This window comes from Budorcas taxicolor, chromosome 20 (assembly GCF_023091745.1).
Source record: "Budorcas taxicolor isolate Tak-1 chromosome 20, Takin1.1, whole genome shotgun sequence".
NCBI lineage: Eukaryota > Metazoa > Chordata > Mammalia > Artiodactyla > Bovidae > Budorcas > Budorcas taxicolor.
This window is the reverse complement of record NC_068929.1, coordinates 21,420,007-21,439,820: the sequence shown is the minus strand read 5'-3', so window position 1 is coordinate 21,439,820 and position 19,814 is coordinate 21,420,007. Positions and strand designations below refer to the sequence as shown.

The following is a 19,814-nucleotide window of genomic DNA, read 5'->3' as shown; positions in this document are numbered from 1 at the left end:
ACAGCAAGTGGATAAGTAAAGGTGCCATTCACTTTTAGAAATATGTTAGCTGAACTAGATGAAGTGATCTTTGTACCCTAAAGACAGGCATTGTAAAACTAAATGTAGTTTTACATTAATAAATACATTTACATTAATAAATGTAGACTCTATTTAGAAACTTAACACGTGTAACATGATATTGTTAGGATTTTTCTTGAAGGGATAGAAATTAACATACAAATCAGCACTTCATATTATGTGTTGGGATACCTTTTATGCATAGTGCCTTTTTTGTTTTTTGCTTGATTTCCAGCTCTTTTCTTATGTTGAGTGGTTTGTTTGGATTTGATAATTGTAACTAACAACATTCTCATACCCACTGGTAAATACTTTTCCATTTTGTAATCTAGCAGAGTTATTTCCTGGTAATTGTCATAGATTACAGTGGCCACAGATGCTTTGCTACTCTCTCATTGAGATGTGGGGTCTGTGTTTTCTCATTTTTGTAGATGTTTGATCAACAAAATATGACAGATGTTTGGGGCAGTTTCTGGGCCCAGTCCTTAAGTGTCTGGCAGTATCTACTTACTGTTTCTTAAAAGGTCCTATCCTAAAGCCCCGAGTTTTCATGTAAAAAATCTGGCTATCATGAGGCTGCCATGCTATGAGAAATCCCACACTGTCCACATAGAGAGGCAGTGTTGGGACACAGGAAAAGTAAGGAGAGAATTTCTGACCTACAAAATCATGAGATATAATGATACATTGTTATTTTAAGCCATTAAATTTAGGGTAGTTGTTTACGTAGTAATAGAAAACCAGAACAGTGATTCTGTATCTTACAATACTTCACACTGCTTCTTTTGATTATCCTCCAAATACCAAATATCTCTAGCAGTGTAGAATAAAATAATGTGTAAAAACAAAGTTCTGTTATTTCAGTTAACTTTATCCCTTGTGTTGGAGTAAGTCGGATGTTTGTCAAAATTGAATCTGTATTACTAGTAAATAGTGTAAAACAATTCTAGAGTATTGTAGATCTCCATTTTTAATACTTTTAAGGTATTTTTCCCTCACCTTCATGTTCTTCTTACACCAAATTTCACTTGGTTTGGCATCCAGGTTTTTCCTCTCCGAAAATAAGAATTTGGGTTCTGAAAACGTTTGAGTTCCAGTAAAAGACTGGAGCCCTAGGCACTGACTATAAGAGGCAGGGTGAGCTGCGAGTTTGGGCCAAGATGCTAAGGAAAGAAGGGGAGGGGAAGGGCGGCTGAGGGAAGAATGCTCAGACTTCAGCACTGCACTCCATGCCCATCCTTCGGCATGAAGTTGTCACGGAAAGAGAAAATGTTATAGAACCCTGTAGCGTTGGGAATCAGTTTTAAAAAGGCCTCCTCTGTTCATGTAGTCAAGGATAAAATTACCGAAGCATCTCAGATCTCTAAGGGACTATGCACAAGAACCTGTTATGATTAGCCTAAATGTTTAATGTCACTGGTACCTTGTTTGTTTAATATGCTCTTAATTGTTTCATTTTACTAAATGTAGAAATATTTAAGGGTGTTCAGAGAATCACAAGTGGAGTCCTTCAATCCTGTTTTCATCTTTTGAGTCTCACACATCAGAGTCGTCTACACTGAGGTGTGCTGGAGTGCACCTTCTGGTGCTGGGTAGAGGTCTGCATTTTCAGAACATTTCTGCGCATATTAGTGTAAATAGCTCTACAGAGTAGGTAGAAATTACTACCCTGTTGTTTAACCAGGGACTGCCACCACAGAGAGACAGAGTGGCCTTGCCCAAGGTCTTGTGGCTGGTAATCCATATCTTGTCCTTTCCAGATCAAAGTTTGTTGATCAAACATTTCTTCTGGTTGGAAATGTAAAACACTGGGTATGTGGGACAAAATGATGGTTGTACATCGAAAATTTGATGGACAAAACTGGCCTTCATGTCCTTTAGAATTCATTAATTCTTGTTACCCTCTTTTGCTGGGAGCGTGTGTGCTTGTCCATTGACAGTGTGACTGATGAAATACAAAAGTGACTAAAAAGGCCTTTGTGACGATTTGTCGTCTGCCTCTGTGATTTCTGTCCTTGTTATTTGCCTGTTTGGGTCAGTATAGGATGTAAACAGATTTAAGACCACCGAACGGTTTGGAACCATTCACCTTGTGCAGGAAAAAAAAAAGGTTTTGTTTTCCGTCATCTCAAGGGCTCTGCCTTCCTCATTTGGCTTTCCTTTGGCTTGTAGATTACAGTGCCTCTTTTTGCTGAGATCACCGAGTGCAGATTAGGTGGAGTAGTGGAAAGGAGAGCAAAAGCATGCTGGGTGGTGAAGAAACTGAACTGGAGCTGAAATGTGCCATGGATAATTCAGAAACTGAAAGATGCACACACCAGCGATTTGATAATTGCTTTTATATACTTTGAGGCATTGAAGCTAGGAAAGCAATTTAAAAGTATTGAATTTGTTTTCATTGTAATTCATAGCAAATAATTAAGTGTCCTTTGTGAAAGAACCAGCAATACTTTCTAGATGCTGGGTTGTCTGCTAGGTGCTGGAAATGCTAAGTTTTGCTGAGTACTCTGTCCTGTTTTTGGTTGAGTGCTTTAAAAAGGCTTTATATTTCTGAGGGACAGCAGAATGAAGTGTTTAATCATCAAAGAGCTTTATTTTTAAAGCTACAAATGTTTCAGGAGTGTGTTGGAAGGGAAGGAGATAAATGCTCAAAGTGGGACTGTAAATTAATAAAATTTGGCGGATGACTTACTCAATTTGGTTAACTTGGTTATTAAGGCTAATTACAGCTTTTGTAGTGGTGACTGTTCAGATAAAAGACCATATCTATTATAGCTCTGAACCTGAATCTAACATTAAGAACATCCTTTCAAGATGAAACCTCTCTTTAGGGAGGTGAGCAATAAAGGAATGTAACTGGCAATTTAATAAAGGCTTGGCTTTAAAAATTTTTTTTCTCATTCTGCAACAGAAATTTTCTTATCAGAGAAATGTAAGCATGAAAATCCAGTTTTATAGCTATAAGTTTTCCTCAAATCATAGAAATCATTGTTGAAAGTTTTCAAGAGTATTTAACATTTTGTTTTTAAGATCTTGTAATCCGTTTGCATTTTAGTTTTCTCATCTTCAATGTAGGTGTATTATTTCTGAGCATAAAGGATTATTGTAGTAAGTTAATGAAAAAATTTGTAAAGCCCTTAATATAGGGCCTATAGCACATGATAGGCACCCAAGAAATGGTGACTGTTAGTGATAATAATGATTATTTAATTAAAGTTGTAATTGGTATTCCTACATTTATTTCATCAAAGGAACTTTTTTCAAAAGTGTAACTATATGCTTTGTCAGCATTGTGCTAGCTTCTATAAATTCTGAGTTTTCACCAAGTGAAAGTGAAGCTCATTGGATCCTTATCACCTTGTCACATCCTTCATAGGCAAGTCAATCAGTCCTTCAGCATTGTATACATTGATTAGTATTTCCCTAATTTTATCTTTGAGTTACTTCAGAAAAACCACACAGTGCTTAGGATAAATTTGATTTTTGATTCTATTTTAAAAACTTTGTATTGCACTTATATCTTTAAAAAGAAAAAGAAATTGAATGTGAAAAACAGTAGATTTGAGATACATATATATGTTAAGATATATAGTTTTTGGATTTAATTCAGAATTAACTCTTCTACTTTTATTTGGCATGTGGGTGCTTTTAGGCTGATTTCCAAAATAAATTACAGTTCACACAGATGGAAAGAAATACAGAATTCTAAAATTACAAAATAGGCACATTAAAAATAAACTTATTTTGGATAGACATTTATATCATATTATTTGTCAATATTAATTTACTTGGTTGCCCTTTTACACATGACCTTGATTCTTTACTAACAACCTGATAATGAAATTTCTAGTCTTATAACACATCTTTCAGAGCAGTTTGGTTTTTTTTTGCTTTAATTCCTTCTTTTTTTGATTGGAGGATAATTGCTTTACAATGTTGTGTTGGTTTCGCTCTACAGCAGTGTGAATCAGCCATAAGGATACCTGTGTCCTCACCCATTCGGACTCTCTCCCACCCTCCCCATCCTACTCCTCAAGGTTGTCCTGGAGCACCAGGTTGAGCTTCCTGTGTTAAACAGCAACTTCCCACTGCTATCTATTTTAGAGAAACTTTTTTATTTTAGTTTTATCTGATGTTCATTTAAGAGTAGTAGTATTATAATATTAAAACACATCTTTGCAGAACAATATGAAAAGTTCTTAATTCTGAAACATCTGTTGAATACTATAATTTCATTTTTAAAAGATAATTTAATGATTTAGAAAATGAATTCAGTATAGCTTTATAAGTAGAAATGCTAATTTTTGATCCAGTATATAGCATTCATTAGATTTAATTATTAACATGTATCTTTTTGTGTTTGTGTTGTTATGTTGTCCATCAGTTCAAAATCTAAAGCCTGGTAAAGTTGTATCTCATTTTCCAGTGGGGTGCCATAGGGAAAGCTGTCACTTACAGGTTCTTTAGATACTACTTTGATTTGTCCCTTGCTTTGTGACAGTGTGTGGTCATGTTTTATGTAGTCATGTTTCATTTGAAGCTGATTTTTCTGGTTCTCGGCACAGGAAATGCATAGTTAATAAGATACTGATGTCCATTGACTTGTAGAGAAATCCTGCAGAGAGGGCTCTCATAACTAGGACTTTGCGTACCAATAGATAAAATTGTTTGATCCATATATTAATTAGCAATTTAAAAAATTTTTTGTTACATACAGTAAAATTCTTAACTATACTGTAAAATAGATGCTTTAACTGGAGCATGTATACACCTGAAATTTATACACCTGAAACTTTTAGTGTGCAATTTTGAGTTTAGACAAAAGCATAGAGCCATGTGATCAGTGAAGATGTGGAATGCTTATATCGCCTCCCAAAATTGCCTCACACCATTTTTTTTTATAATCAATTCATCACCTACTCCCTGTCCCTAGCATTGGTAGCCCACTCTGTCCCTTTAGCTTTGCCTTTTCCAAAGCGTCATATAAATGGAATAATAAAGTATGTGTACTTGTGTGTGCACATATATACGCTTTCGATTCTGGCTTCCTTCACTTAGTATAGTGCATTTGAGTTGTTCTGTGTATTTCAGTGGTCTGTTTCTTGTTGCTAAGTAGTAGCCTGTTACATGAATATACCAAGTTTGTTCTTCCATTCACCAGTTGAAGGACATTCAGGTTTTTTACAGTCTTTTGCATTTACAAATAGAACTGCTATAGACATTCTTGGGTTTGAGCCCTGGGTCGGGAAGATCCTCTGGAGAAGGAAATGGCTCCCTACTCCAGTACTCTTGCCTGGAAAATCCCATGGACAGAGGAGCCCGGTAGGCTACAGTCCATGGGGTCACAAAGAGTCGGACACGACTGAGCGACTTCACTTCACTTCACTTCATAGACATTCTTGTAAAGTTTTTATGTGAACCTAAGTTTTCGTTTCTCTTGGGCAAATCCTGAGAGGTAGGATTGCTGGGTTGTATGCTAAATGTTTAATTTAATGAGAAACTGCTGAACCATATTCCAGGGCACCTATATCATTTTGCACTCACAGCAGCAATTATGAGCATTCTGATTGCTAGCAGTATTTTCAGATTTAAAATTTCTTTTTCTAATTTTAACCTTTATAATAATAGTAATGGTTTCTCATACTTTTTAATTGAAGTGTAGTTGATATATAATATTGTGTAAGTTACAGGTATACAATATAGTGATTCACAGTTTTAAAAGGTTATAGCTAGTCCATTTATAGTTATAAAATATTGGCTATATTCTCCACATTGTACAGTGTATGCATGTAGCTTGTTTTTTACATAATAGTTTGTACCCCTTACCTCCTCTATCCCTGTAATCCCCCTTCCCATCATTCTCCCCCTGGTAACTAAGTTTGTTCTGTGTATCTGTAAATGTGCTTCTTTCTTCATTATTCTCACTAATTTATTGTATTTTTTTTAGATTTCACACGTAAGTGCTATCATACAGTATTTGTCTTTCTCTGACTTATTTCACTTGACATAATACCCTTGAAGTCTATCCGAACATGAACATGAACGTGAAGGTGAAGTCGCTCAGTCGTGTCCGACTCTCTGCGACCCCATAAACTGTAGCCTACCAGGCTCCTCTGTCCATGGGATTTTCCAGGCAATAGTACTGGAGTGGATTGCCATTTCCTTCTCCAGAGGATCTTCCCAACCCAGGGATCGAACCCGGGTCTCCCACATCGTAGACAGACGCTTTACCATCTACAAATGGCAATATTCCATTCTTTTTTATGGCTGAGCGGTGTTCCATTCTATGCATATATACTACATCTTTATCCATTCTTTTGTTGATGGACTTATCTTGTTGATGCCATATTTGGCAATTGTAAATAATGCTGCTATGAACGTTAGGGTGCATATAGCTTCTTGAATTAGTGTTTTTGTTTTCTTTCAGATAAATAGCCAAGAGTGGAATTGCTAGATCATATGGTGGTTCTATTTTTGTTTTTTTGAGAAACCTCCATACTATTAATAAACATTTTCCATAGTGTTCCACCAGTCTGTTTTCCCGCCAGCAGTATATGCCAGTTTTTTTTTTCTCTACATCCTCGACACCATTTGTTACATATTTGTGTTCTTTTTGATGGTAGCCACTCTGACAGTGCAAGATGGTATCTCATGATAGTTTTGATTTGCCTTTCTCTGATGATTAGTACTACTGAACATCTTTTCATATGTTTGTTGGCCATCTGCATGTCTTCTTTGGAGAAATACCTAGTCAGTTCTTCTACCCATTTTTTAATCAAGTTGTTTGTTATATTTATGTTGAGCTGTATGAGCTGTTTATATATGCTACCTATTAGCCCCGTATTGATCTCATCATCTAAGTATTCTGTTGCATCAGTAGGTTGTCTTCTTGTTTTGTCAATGGTTTCCTTTGCTGTGCAAAAACTTTGAAGTCCAGCTAGGTCCCGTTTGTTTATTGTTGCTTTTATATCCTTTGCATTAGGAGAAAGATCCCCCCAAAAATACTGCTTTGATTTATGTCAAAGAATGTTCTGCCTGTATTTTCCTCTAGAAGTTTCATGGTTTCCAGTCTTACATTTAGGTCTTTAATCCATTTTGAGTTTATTTTTGTATATAGTGTTAGAGAAGGTTTTGATTTCATTCTTTCACATGTAGCTGTCTAGTTTTCCGAGCACCAAGAACTGAAAAGACTGTCTTCTCTACATTTTATATTCTTGCCTCCTCTGGTGTAGAATGATTAACCATAAGTGCATAGGTTTTATTTCTGGACACTCTACTCTGTACCATTGATCTGTGTGTCTGGTTTTTATATCAGTACCATGCTGTTTTGATTACTGTAGCTTCATAGTATAGTATAGTATAGTCAGGGATTGTGTTGGCTATTTGGAGTCTTTTGTGTTTTTATACTAAAGCCATTGGAATTGTGATAGGGATTGCATTGAATCTGTAGATTGCCTTTGGGAGTATAGTCAAAAATGACTATATGACAATATGAATTCTTCCAATCCAAGCACATGTGCTGTCTTTTCATCAGTTTGTATCATCTTCAGTTACCTTTATTAGCCTCTTACAGTTTTCCAAGTACAGGTCTTTTACCTTTTTAGTGAAAGTGGTACTCACCCAGTCTTGTCCAGCTCTCTGCAACCCCACAGACTATAGCCCGCCAGACTCCTCTGTCCATGGAATTCTCCAAGCAGAATACTGGAGTGGGTAGCCATTCCCTTCTCCAGGGGAGCTTCCCGACCCAGGGCTGGGGAGACCTCCAGTTTTTTTTTTTTTTTCTTTAAATTGTTTGGTTATTCTCTATCCGTTTTTGTCAGTATGTACACAGATGCCTGCTGGGGTTTTGGGTGGCTCAGACGGTAAAGCGTCTGCCTACAATGCGGGAGACCCGGGTTCGATCCCTAGGTTGGGAATATCCTCTGGAGAAGGAAATGGCACCCCACTCCAGTACTCTTGCCTGGAAAATCCCATGGACGGAGGAGCCCGGTAGGTTATAGTCTGCTGCTGCTGCTGCTGCTAAGTCGCTTCAGTCGTGTCCAACTCTGTACAACCCCAGAGACGGCAGCCCACCAGGCTCCGCCATCCCTGGGATTCTCCAGGCAAGAACACTGGAGTGGGTTGCCATTGCCTTCTCCAATGCATGAAAGTGAAAAGTGAAAGTGAAGTCGCTCAGTCGTGCCCGACTCTTAGCGACCCCATGGACTGCACCCCACCAGGCTCCTCCATCCATGGGATTTTCCAGGCAAGAGTACTGGAGTGGGTTGCCATTGCCTTCTCCAGGTTATAGTGTATGGGGTCGCAAGAGTTGGACACGACTGAATAACTTCACTGCACTTCACATGTTGATTCTTTACCATCTGAGCCATGAGGGAAGTCCTTTTTACATCTTTAGGTAGCTTTATTCCTAGATATTTTACTCTTTTTGATGTGACAGCAAATGAGACTGCTTCCTTAATTTCTCTTTCTGATAGTTCATTGCTAGTGTATAGAAAGGTAGCAAGTCTGTATAATAATTTTATATACTGCAGCTTTTCTGAATTCATTGATGAGCTCTAGTAGTTTTCTGGTGGTATCCTTAGGATTTTTTATGTATAGTATCCTGTCATCTGCAACAGTTTCCGTTTTCATAATGATTAATGATGTTTAGCATGTTTTCATCAGCGGTTTTCCATCTCTGTATCTTTTTAAAAAATTTACATATTTAGTTTTGCTGGGTCTTCATCGCTGCGTGCAGGCTTTTTCTAGTTGCAGCAAGTAGAAAATACTCTCTAGTTGCAGCATGCGGGCCCCTCACTGTGGTGACTTCTCCTGTGCTAGAGCAGGGCTCCAGGGCACATGAGCTTCGGTAGATGTGGAATGTGAGCTCCAGAGCAAGCTTAGTAGTTGTGGCACATGGGTGTAGTTGCCCCACAGCACGTGGAATCTTCCTGGACAAGGGATTGAACCCATATCCCTTGCATTAGCAGGTGGGTTCCTAACCACTGGACCACCAGGGAAGTTCTCAACCATCTGTGTATCTTCTTTAGTGAAGTGTTTTTTTCCAATTTTTTTTTTGCCCATTTGTGCTAGAATTACTTATTTTCTTGATGAGTTTTCAGCAGATTTTACATACTCTAGATAGAAGTTCTTTGTCAGATATATGATTTGCACATATTTCTCCCCATCTGTGGCTTGTCTTCATTCATTGTATTGTTTTTTTTTGTAACATAAAAAGTTTTAATGTTGATGAAATCTACTTGATAAAGTTTATCTTTCATAAGTATGCTTTGATATTTATATAAGATTATCTCTGCTTAGTCCTAAGGTCACAAAAATGTTTTCCAGAAGTTTGATAGTTGGGCTTCCGAGGTGGTGCTAGGGGTAAAGAACCCACCTGCCATGCAGGAGACACAAAAGCTGCAGGTTCAATCCCTGGTCAGGAAGATTCCCCTGGAGCAGGAAATGGCAGCCCACTCGAGTATTCTTGCCTGGGAAATTCCATGGACAGAGGAGCCTGATGGGCTACAGTCTATGATCCATTTTGAGTTAATTTTTAGTAAGTTAATTGAGTTAATTTTTTAACAAACTGTGCATTATAGATTTATTTAAAAACCACGCATTATAGATATAAGTACATTTAATGTGAATATCCAATTGTTGTAGCACTAGTTATGAAAATAGTTGTCTCCTCCTCATTGAATTGACTTTGAACCTTGAACTGATCTTTACAATAATGTATGGACTTGTTGTTTCACAGTAGTGTGCTCTCTTGATTACTCTTAATCGGTTAGCAGTTCTCAGAGAATCAGGTGCTGGGGAGACCTCCAAATTTTTTATTCTTTTAATTGTTTGGTTATTCTCTATCTGTTTTTGTCAGTATGTACACAGATGTCTGCTGGGGTTATGAGTAGGGTTATGTTGAACCTATAGATCAATTTTCTTTTCCATGCATTTCTTAATTAGATTTACTAATATTTTGTTGCAGTGTTTTATTTATGTAGTAATATTTACTTGTGTTTTTTTGGGGGGGGGTGTCCGGTGTATCAGGGCAGTGCTGGCCTCATAATATAAATTGAAAACCATTCCCTTTCTTCTTTTTTCTAGAAGATATTTTATAGAATTGGTGTTATTTCTTTCTTTACTGTGGTAGAATTGTCCAGGGAAACATCTAGACCTGCATTGTTGGAGTTTTTAACTTAAAGCTATTCTAATTATTATTTTTCTTGAGAGAACTGTGATAGTTGGTGATTTTTCAAGGAATTTGTCCATTTCATCTAATAGAATTTATGGGCATAAAGTTGTTCATAGTATTCCTCTATGAACTTTTTTAAGGTCTCTAGGATCTTCAATGATGTACCCGTTTTTAATTCCTGATACTCATAGTTTGTCTTTTCTTTCTTTTAGTCAGACTGATTCATTCATCTTTTTAAAGAACTAGCTTTTGGTTTCATTAAACAAAATTTAGGGGGTGGTTTTCCATTTAATTGATTGCTGATCTGCTGTTTTCTTCCTTCTGCTTGCTTTGGCTTTGATTTCTCATTCTATTTATAGTTTTTTAAGTTGGATATTTAGATTATTGGTTTGAATCTTCTCTCCTTTTCCAGTATAAGTAATACGGTAATTGTCTCTCTAAACTCTTTATAGCTGTACATCACAAATTTTGAAATATTTTGTTTGCATTTTCATTCAGAACAATGTATTTTCTGTTTTCTTTTGTGATTTCTTTTACTCATTAATTATTTAGAAGTGTGTTAATTCCTAGATATTTGGGGATTTTTCTGAATATCTTCCTGTTACTGATTTATACTTTGTATAGTTTCATTTCTTCAATATTTGTCAACATTTGTTTTATGGCCCAAAATATGGACTATGAATATTCTGTGCATAAATGTTATAAATATTCTCTATGCATTTTAGAAAATATAGGATTTAGTTTTGTTTTTTCTCTACTGATGTTAAGTGGCATGTCTGTAAATGTCAATTAGATTGTTGATGATAGTGTTATTTTAGGTGTTCTTTACTCTTGCTAATTTTCTATCTACTAGTTCTGTTAGTTGGAGAAGGAAATGGCTACCCACTCCAGTATTCTTGCCTGGAGATCCCATGGGTGGAGGAGCCTGGCAGGCTACAGTCCATGGGGTTGCAGAGTCAGACATGACTGAGCCACTTCACTTTCTTTCTTTCTTTTCATCTGATGGAGCATAATTACAATGGTTGCATAAAGTCTCTGATAATTCTAACATCTGGTTCATTGTTTTTCCCTTTGGAATTGATCACATTTCCCTTTTTTCTTTGTAAACCAAGTAATTTTGGATCCTGAATATTTTAAATATCATAAGAGTCAAGGTCCTGTTATCATCCTCCAGAGAAATTTCTGGTTTTTTTGAAGCATGCAGCCAGTTGGGTATATCCAGACCGTGAGGCTCCCCTTCTTGGGTGGTGTTCTGCTGTACTGGGTCAGTCTCAGGCACCTGAGGTGTGAGAGCACTTGAGCCTGTTTTCATACCAGATTTTCAAGGGTCTCCCTGTCTAGTTTCTGAGTGGCAGGGGGTTTCCCTTTTCACTGTCTAGTTTTATTTCCACAAACCACTTGCTGTTGTTTATTTTTCAGCTTTTTATACTTCTTTTATTAGTTTTTTAAACTTCATCCAGTTTTTAGTTGTAATTATGGGAAGAGATAAGCCATAATGGGCTTTACTTCATCTTGATCCTATCACATTTTGTTTCTGATTGGCATTTTAAAATATAGAAATGTAAATTGTAAACACCTGTGGCTTAGGTTGTAGCCATGTTTATTTTCTGATATAAATATCAAACATTTTGATATAAATATCAGGCATTATTTGATACTTAAATATCAGATTCTTTAAATGAAGAACTTGCTAATTTTAAGTATGAAAGAATGTAAAGTATCTCTTTTGTACAAGCAAAAACAGACCATTGTTACCTTTATCATTCACTTGGTTAACACAACTGATTAACACAGATTCACTTTTTCAAAGAAAAAGTGTTGTGAATGGCATTGAAGTACTGGTATCTGTCTTGTTTTGAAATTAATAAAGTAAAATTTGAATTTTTTTTTTGTGTGTGTGTGGCTACACAGTGTGGGTTGTAGGATCTTGCCCATTCCCCCTGCACTGGAAGTGTGGGACCACCAGGGAATTCACAAAACTTAAACTTTTAAAACTGAAATATTTGCTTGAATTAGCTACCTTTTTGAAGAATGTATCAGTACCTTATTCAAATTATGAGATATGCCTTCTAAATTCATTATGGCTTTTCCTTTGAAAAACAAGTGAACATTTTTATTGAAATATAGTTGCTTTAAAATACTGGGTTGCTTTCAGGTATATAGCAAAGTGGTTTGGTTTTATATGTATATATATATATGTAATCAAAAACATACATACATATTCCATTATTTTGCATTAAGGTATTTATAAGATATTTGACTGCAGCTCCCTGTGCTATACAGTTAGATTCATACTGTTTATCTGTTTTACATATGGTAGTGTATGGAGGAGGCCATGTGATGAGGAGGCAGAGGCTGGGGGGATGCGGCCACAAACCCAGGAACACCTGGAGCCCCAGAAACTGGAAGAGCTGGGAGTGACGTTCCCCGAGAGCCCCGGTCTGCTGACAACTTGACTTTAGACTTCTCGCCCCCAGAACTGGGAGAGAATCGATTAGTATTATTTTAAGCTTCCTTGCCGCCCTCAGTTTGTGGTCGTCAGTATTAGAAGCCCCACCTGGGACACTCAATGTTCCGTGTTCCTAGGATCCACCATTCGATCGCGACCTCAGCCAGGTGGTCTTCCGCCGATCATCACAGATGTCTTCTCAACAATAAACCTCCTGACTTGGGAGAATGGCTCATGCTGTACACAGGGGCCCCGTCTGTGTGGGGCTCGAAGCCCATGTTGCCTCGGAGTGGCTCAGCTTCACACACAGTGGCTCTGCTGGCCCTGGGGTCACACACCTCTGTGCCCTGCCTGGTCACAGCTGCAGAAAACTGGGCCAGCAGACATCTCAGGAGGGGGGACTTGCTTACCTTCCTCCATTCCTCTTGCTTCCCTGTCCTTTTGCATCCCCCATCCTTGTTCCTGGGCTGCCTTTGGGCCTCCCTAGTGGCTCAGCTGGTAAAGAATCCGCCTGCAATGCAGGAGACCTGGGTTCAATCCCTGCATTGGGAAGATCCTCTGGAGAAGGGAAAGGCTACCCACTCTAGTATTCTGGCCTGGAGAATTCCATGGACTGTATAGTCCAAGGGGTCGCAAAGAGTTGGACACGACTGAGCAACTTTCATTTCAGCTTTCATATGGTAGTGTATATCTTGTTAGTCCCATACTCCTAATCTATCCCTCCCTCCTTTTCCGTTTTGTAATTAAGTTTTCTATGTCTGTGAATCTGTTTCTATTTTGTAAGTTAAGTTTCTTTGTAATACTTTTTAGATACCACATCTAAGTGTTACCATATAACATTTCTTTGACTTATTTCACTTAGTATGATAGACTCTAGGTCCATCCATGTTGCTGCAAACAATTATTTCATTCTTTTTTTCAGTATTCCTTTGTGTGCATGTATGTATGTATTATGTAAGTATGTATATATACATGTATGTGTATATGTATATGTGTGTGTGTGTGTGTGTGTGTATCACATCCTCTTTATGCACTCATCTGTTGATGGTTACTTAGGTTATTTCCATGTCTTGTCTATTATATATGCCTTTTTCAATTAGGGATTTTGTCTTTTCCACATATATGCCCAGGAATGGGATTGCTGGATCATATATGTTAACCCTATTTTTAGTTTTTTAGGGAACCTCCATACTGTTCTCCACAGTTAGTCACTCAGTCGTGTCTGACCCTTTGTGACCCCATGGACTGTAGCCCACCAGGCTCCTCTGTCTGGAATTCTCCAGGGAGGAATACTGGAGTGGGTAGCCATTCCGTTCTCCAGGAGATCTTCCCATCCCAGCAATCAAACCCAGATCTCCTCCATTGCAAGCGGATGCTTTACTTGAGCCTCCAGGGAACATTCTCAGCAACAGAGTAGGAGGGTTCCCTTTTCTCCACACCCTCTCTAGCAAGTGTCTTTTGGTAGACTTTTAGATGACAGCCATACTGACCCATGTGAAGTGGTGCTTCATTATAACTCTGATTTGCGTTTCTCCGAGGATTAGCAATGCTGGAATCTCTTCACTTGCCTGCTGGCCATCTGTATGTTCTCTTTGAGGAAATGTTTATTTAGGTCTTTTGCCCATTTTTTTAATTGAGATTTTTTAAAATATTGAGCTCTATGAGATATTTATGTATTTTAGAAATTAAGCCCTTGTTCATCACATTGTTTGCAAATATTTTATCTGAGGCCATAGGTTGTCTTTTTCATTTTACAGCAAGTGAACGTTTGATAAATGTTGAATGGTTTCATTCACAAAAAGACAAACTTAGCGATTTCATTTATATAAAGATTAGTTACTAGTTAAATCATTTAGGGAAGTATATTTAAGTAAATTTTATTTTTGAAAGATCTGTTGATATATAGATACATATACTAATGAACAGGCATAACAAAGCTGGAAATGCTTATAAGGAGACCAGGAAATAGTTTATTGGTATCCATTGTTAAATCTTTATGATTTTATTGTGAAAAGGTAATCTTAGGAATAAATTTACTTTTTGTACAGAAGAACCATTTAAAGTAGTTTATTAAAGCACCCATGAATAAACTCTGCTTGTAAATTAAAGTAAGAAATTGGTCCTTAAGTTTGTATTCTGAATTGACTTTCATCCAAAATGTCACACAACTAGGAAGGTAATTAAAATCACCTTTGAAATATCTCTCATCTTTATGTGTAACAGTAGTCGGCTTCTTTGGTTCAAATTTGGGCTCTGTTGTCCTCTTTACATTGACCTCTCTATGAGATTTGTTGCTTGGACTAAGGTAAAATTGCATTATAAAACTGCAGACTTGGGTCTATTTTGAAATGACTTATCATTAACTATAAGGATTGAACATTTGTAAATTTTAAAAAATTTACTTTCCTCTCTCCTGTTAAATTAGGTGCTCTGTGGATGTGTATAGTTTTAAATCCCCACTGCAAGTTGGAGCAGAAGGCAAGTTGGCTAAAACAGCTAAAAAAGTGGAATGGTGTTGATGTCTGTCCATGGGAAGATGGAAATCATGGTAGTGAATTACCCAACTTAACCAATGCTCTGCCTCAGGGTGCAAATGCCAACCAAGGTGAGTCCACAGTGATAATCTGCTCATCTTGTACCTACTTAATTGTGTATCTATGGTTATAACGGTAACTTACAGTAAATTTGGAAACATTATTTTACTCACTTAAGAACTTACTATAACTCATGGACTTAATGTTTTGATGTGGATGTGTGTGTGTGTGTTTTAATTTTTATGCAAGATCTATGATATTTTTTCATATTCTCAGAATACAGATGGATGTAATACTTAACATGTACTAGTATGTGTTAAAATTGCATACTAATTATTTAGTTTGAATTTTTTTAAAAAATCATGTTATGGGGGGTAGTGAATTACTGTGTACAACAAAATTATTGAGAGACCTGAGGAACTGTTATTCTATGTGTTCGTCAGTTCTTATTTGGGATACTATGCTATGCAATCAGTTAAAAATTCTTAGTTTTAGAATGTAGCAAGTAAACATTTAACTCCTGGGACTACAGGGGAATGGGGTGCTGCTGGCATTCAGACCAGGAAAATTCTTCATTGTGAAAGGGCTGTCTAGCATACTTGCTCCCACGTACTGTAGGCTAATAGTACCCTCCAGTCGTTGGCCGCTAACGCTCCCAGGCATTTCCAGACATCCTCTTAAGTACCTCTCTCTCTCATTTCTCTACTGTTTCTTGTGGTTTTTTTTAAAAGTTTCTCTTTCTCTATTGGACCCACCCATTCAGGTCAAGTCTTTCTCATCTGAAAGAAAGTCTTTCTTGCCCTCCTTGTCCCTGCTAGCTACTGACAGATTTTCTCCTTTCACATCCAAATATTTAGTTAATTCTTGCAAATACAACTGTCATTCATTGTCACTGTTCTTGTGGAATTTTGTGCTGCTGCTCCCCCTTTTTTGAGAAAATGTGAAAGACTTTAAATTTATGATATATGCAAGATGGGAGTTAAATGACGTCAGGAGGATTCAGGAAAAGACTGTCTTTCAGTGTGTGCGGGTTCCATCTGTAGTTGGTACTCCTAGAAAGAGCTGGACAGTGCTGAGTATGAAATGTGATGTTAGCACAGTGTTTTCTGTCTCTACAGAGAGAGAAAATAATATGTATTATTCCATAGGGACTTGTCCAATCAAAAAGAGGTTTCAGGCCTTGGGAAGGATGATTGTCTGGCTCTCCTTTGTCTAGAGATATTTGCCTTGGGAATTCAGTATTTGAAATCTGTCACATCTTTATTGCCCATGATGATTTTATTTAATAATTTCAAAGAAAATAAATCTGCCTCTTATACGCCAAGTTTTTTTGTAGAGGCTCAGAATTTTCAAATTTAACAATTCAACGTTTATTGTCTTCCATTGCTAGGAAGAGGATGCTTACATCTACATAGGCAATATATCTTTGATCTCTTCTTGACTTTATTATATTTAGAGGCTTCTTCGTGGTTGCCATCCTAACATTTTACAGTGTACTTTTACTTTCCATTTGGTTACTTTCCCCTTGGTTAAACTTCACTGTTCCATAGGCTTCAGAAAGCTTCTTAGGAAGTGGTCCAACCTCCAGATAAAACAGTTTCATTTATGGTTTGACCCAGGGATATGCAGTCAGGACTAGTTTCTAAGGGCAGTATTTATGGCTGCTGTGCCCCAAGGCACTGGGGCTCCTTCTTTAGAATACCCATATTCTCCAGAGGGGCTGGCAGAAGAGACAACCCTACAGAGAGGCTCTGGTGCTCCGCCTGCAGTGCTTCTGCTGGAGGGCTGAGCAGACTGGCTAGCGGAGAGCCTTTGGTGGCCCACACAGCCCAGCAGCCACGCAGGTGGATGAAGGCTGCACATGGTCAGACCTCAGGCAGAATTGCATGTGTTTGCACATAAGAATGAATGTGAAGCGCAAGTCAGGCCCTGTCTTCGCTGAGATTATTTGTTAGAATTAATTGACAGCATTAGAATCCACACCCTTAGAGTAGTGTTTATTTTTTAAATATACCTGAATGGGAGCCTTTTTAAATTTCATCTTTTTTGATTGAAAAAACTAATGTTATTTTATATGTGTGCGTGCATAGTTGCTAAGTTGTGTCCAGCTCTTTGTAACCCCATGGACTGTAGCCCACCAGGCTCCTCTGTCCATGGGATTCTCCAGGCCAGAATTACTGGAGCGGGTAGCCTTTCCCTTCTCCAAGGGATCTTCCCAACCCAGGGATTGAACCTGGTCTCCCACATTGCAGGTGGATTCTTTACCCTCTGAGCCACCAGGGAAGCCTGAGAATACTAAAGTGGGTAGCCTATTCCCTTTTCCAGGGGAACTTCCTGAGCCAGGAATCGAACTGGGGTCTCCTGCATTGCAGGTGGATTTTTTTACCAGCTGATGATGATGATTTCGTCGCTAAGTCGTGTCCAACTCTTGGACCCCATGGACTGTAACTTGCCAGGCTCCTCGGTCCATGGGATTTTCCAGGCAAGAATACTAGAATGTGTACCCTTTACTTCTCCTGCTTTGCCACCTGAGCTACCTAACCATTTAAGATCATCTGTTTCTCTGTTTTCTATGCTATTACAGAAATTTTAAAACATAAGATATCTAAGATAAAAATTGACCAGAAAAAAAGAAAAAAGAAAAAAAGAAACTGACCAGGACTTCCCTGGTGGTCCAGTGGTTACGACTCCACATTCCCACTGCAGAGGATGCAGTTTTGATCCTTGGCTGGGAAAATGAAGATTCCACGTGCTGTGTGGCAGGAAAAAAAAAAAAATTGACCATAATTTTGATACTTAACCAAATCAATTTTTTAAAGTCATTGTCTCTGTACATTTTTTTGTTTCTGTGCTATTACAGAGCTTTATATCTTATATTTTCTTTTAAACCGTATTTAGGTTCTTTTTTGTTACAATTGGTATTATTGATCTCTTAAGAGCCAAACACTGTAAAATGTCTGGTGTGTGTCTTCTATGTATGTCTATGATCTTACAGTCACATAAAAACATGAAAAGTTAAGATTTTAATTTGTTTAATGGAATTGATACCACAGTGGATTAAGTAGACAGATAGGACTTTCATTCTTAGTGTGTGCATAATACTAAGTTGCTCTTTTAAAGTCTTCTTTTAATTTTAAATTCTGTTTCTGTGATTTGAGTTAAATGAAATTGCACAGCCACTTAACACTTATGTGTGATTTGGATTTTGGAATATTTGATTGACTGACTGTAAGAAGTCATGGAATCAGTTTCTTTATATTTATTCTGGTCTGCAAAAAAGCCCTGGTAGGTTCCAAAGGCTATGAAATACAAGGTTCTCGCTCCCCATCTGCAAAGAGTACACTGTCTGCTCCTAACAGGCAGTCTGGGCAGGGGCCAGAACAGATACATCAGTGTTTATGCCTCTCAAATTGTCGGTCATCCATGCATTTTGATATGTCTGCCATTCAAGTACAGCTGTCTAAGTCCACCTGAGACCAAGCTGAAGTAATGTCTCTTTCTGTTAAAGACCATTCAAAAGCCTTTCAGAACAGCTGACATAGCTGAATTTGGAGTGAGGTTATCTGTGTTTTGATCTTGACTGCCATTGCCTGGGTGTGTGACCTTGGCAAGTCACTTTACATCTCTCGATTTTCAGTTCCATCAGCAGAATAGAGGGTTTGGTCTGGATAAGTTTTCAGAGCTTTTCTTGATTCAGGTGTGTTTTGATTTTTATGATTTCCTTTATGTCTGTGCTTAGCCAAAGCTCCAAGGACAGGAAGATGACACTTTACCAACTAAGGAAGCTCCAGATTTTACTTCTCATTTAGTTAAGTCTCAGAACAGTGAGGGGTGATACTTGAGTTAAATAAAGCACCCATAAATAAAAATAGTTTGTTACCCTGATTGTCAGTTGAGGCTCTAAACGTTTGTGCCACAGTTGAAGGTAAGTCTGGAGTTCGGGACCCAAGGGCTGGGAGGGCAGGTAGAATTTGAACCATGTTTTCCAGAAGAACTGAATAATCCCAGAAGTTGGGGTAAGAATATCCTTTATTCCCCAAACATTTCTTTTCTCCGTCAGGTCCTGAAACTTGAACCCTCTTCGGAGTGTGTGCTTCTGCTCTTTTGTGATGCCCCGGCATACACTATGCTGGGGACATCACACCAGTCATGGAACCTGCACGGGAGTCAGGAGGCAGCCTGTAGGGCAAGGTAAGTGCGCTGGTTTGTTTTGTAGCTATGTTGTGTGGCTTTGTGAAATGTTAAATATATGCGTTTATGCCCTTTGGGATATAAAGTGCCATTTCATCATTATATCCCAAGAAGCATAATAATTTTAATTGTGCAAAACCGCACAATATAGTTAAAAAATACAACCAAAAGCACAACCCTTCTGCATATTTTTAAAGGCTGATTGCATCTTCCTGAAAGGTTCCATGGCTGGTGTCTCATCTCTTGCATAGTGTCTGTTGATCCCATCAGGGCAGCCCACCACAGCACCTCAGAAATGGGGAGCAGTGAGTTTTCCTGTGATTTTTGTGCTGAGTGCCTCCTCTGAGTGTATTTGGCATGGAAACTAGACATGACAATTCTTTTTGCAGGACGCCTTTAACCTTAG

At 37.9% G+C, this 19,814-nt stretch overlaps 1 protein-coding gene across 1 annotated transcript in view; it reads left to right on the top strand.

The window, feature by feature from the left end:
- ZSWIM6 (zinc finger SWIM-type containing 6) overlaps positions 1-19,814 on the top strand; it is a 208,093-nt gene that overhangs the window by 170,096 nt on the left and 18,183 nt on the right. The window contains exon 5 of the mRNA XM_052659213.1: positions 15,109-15,288. Coding sequence (XP_052515173.1) covers positions 15,109-15,288 — 180 coding nt within the window. The remainder of the gene's footprint in view (positions 1-15,108; positions 15,289-19,814) is intronic.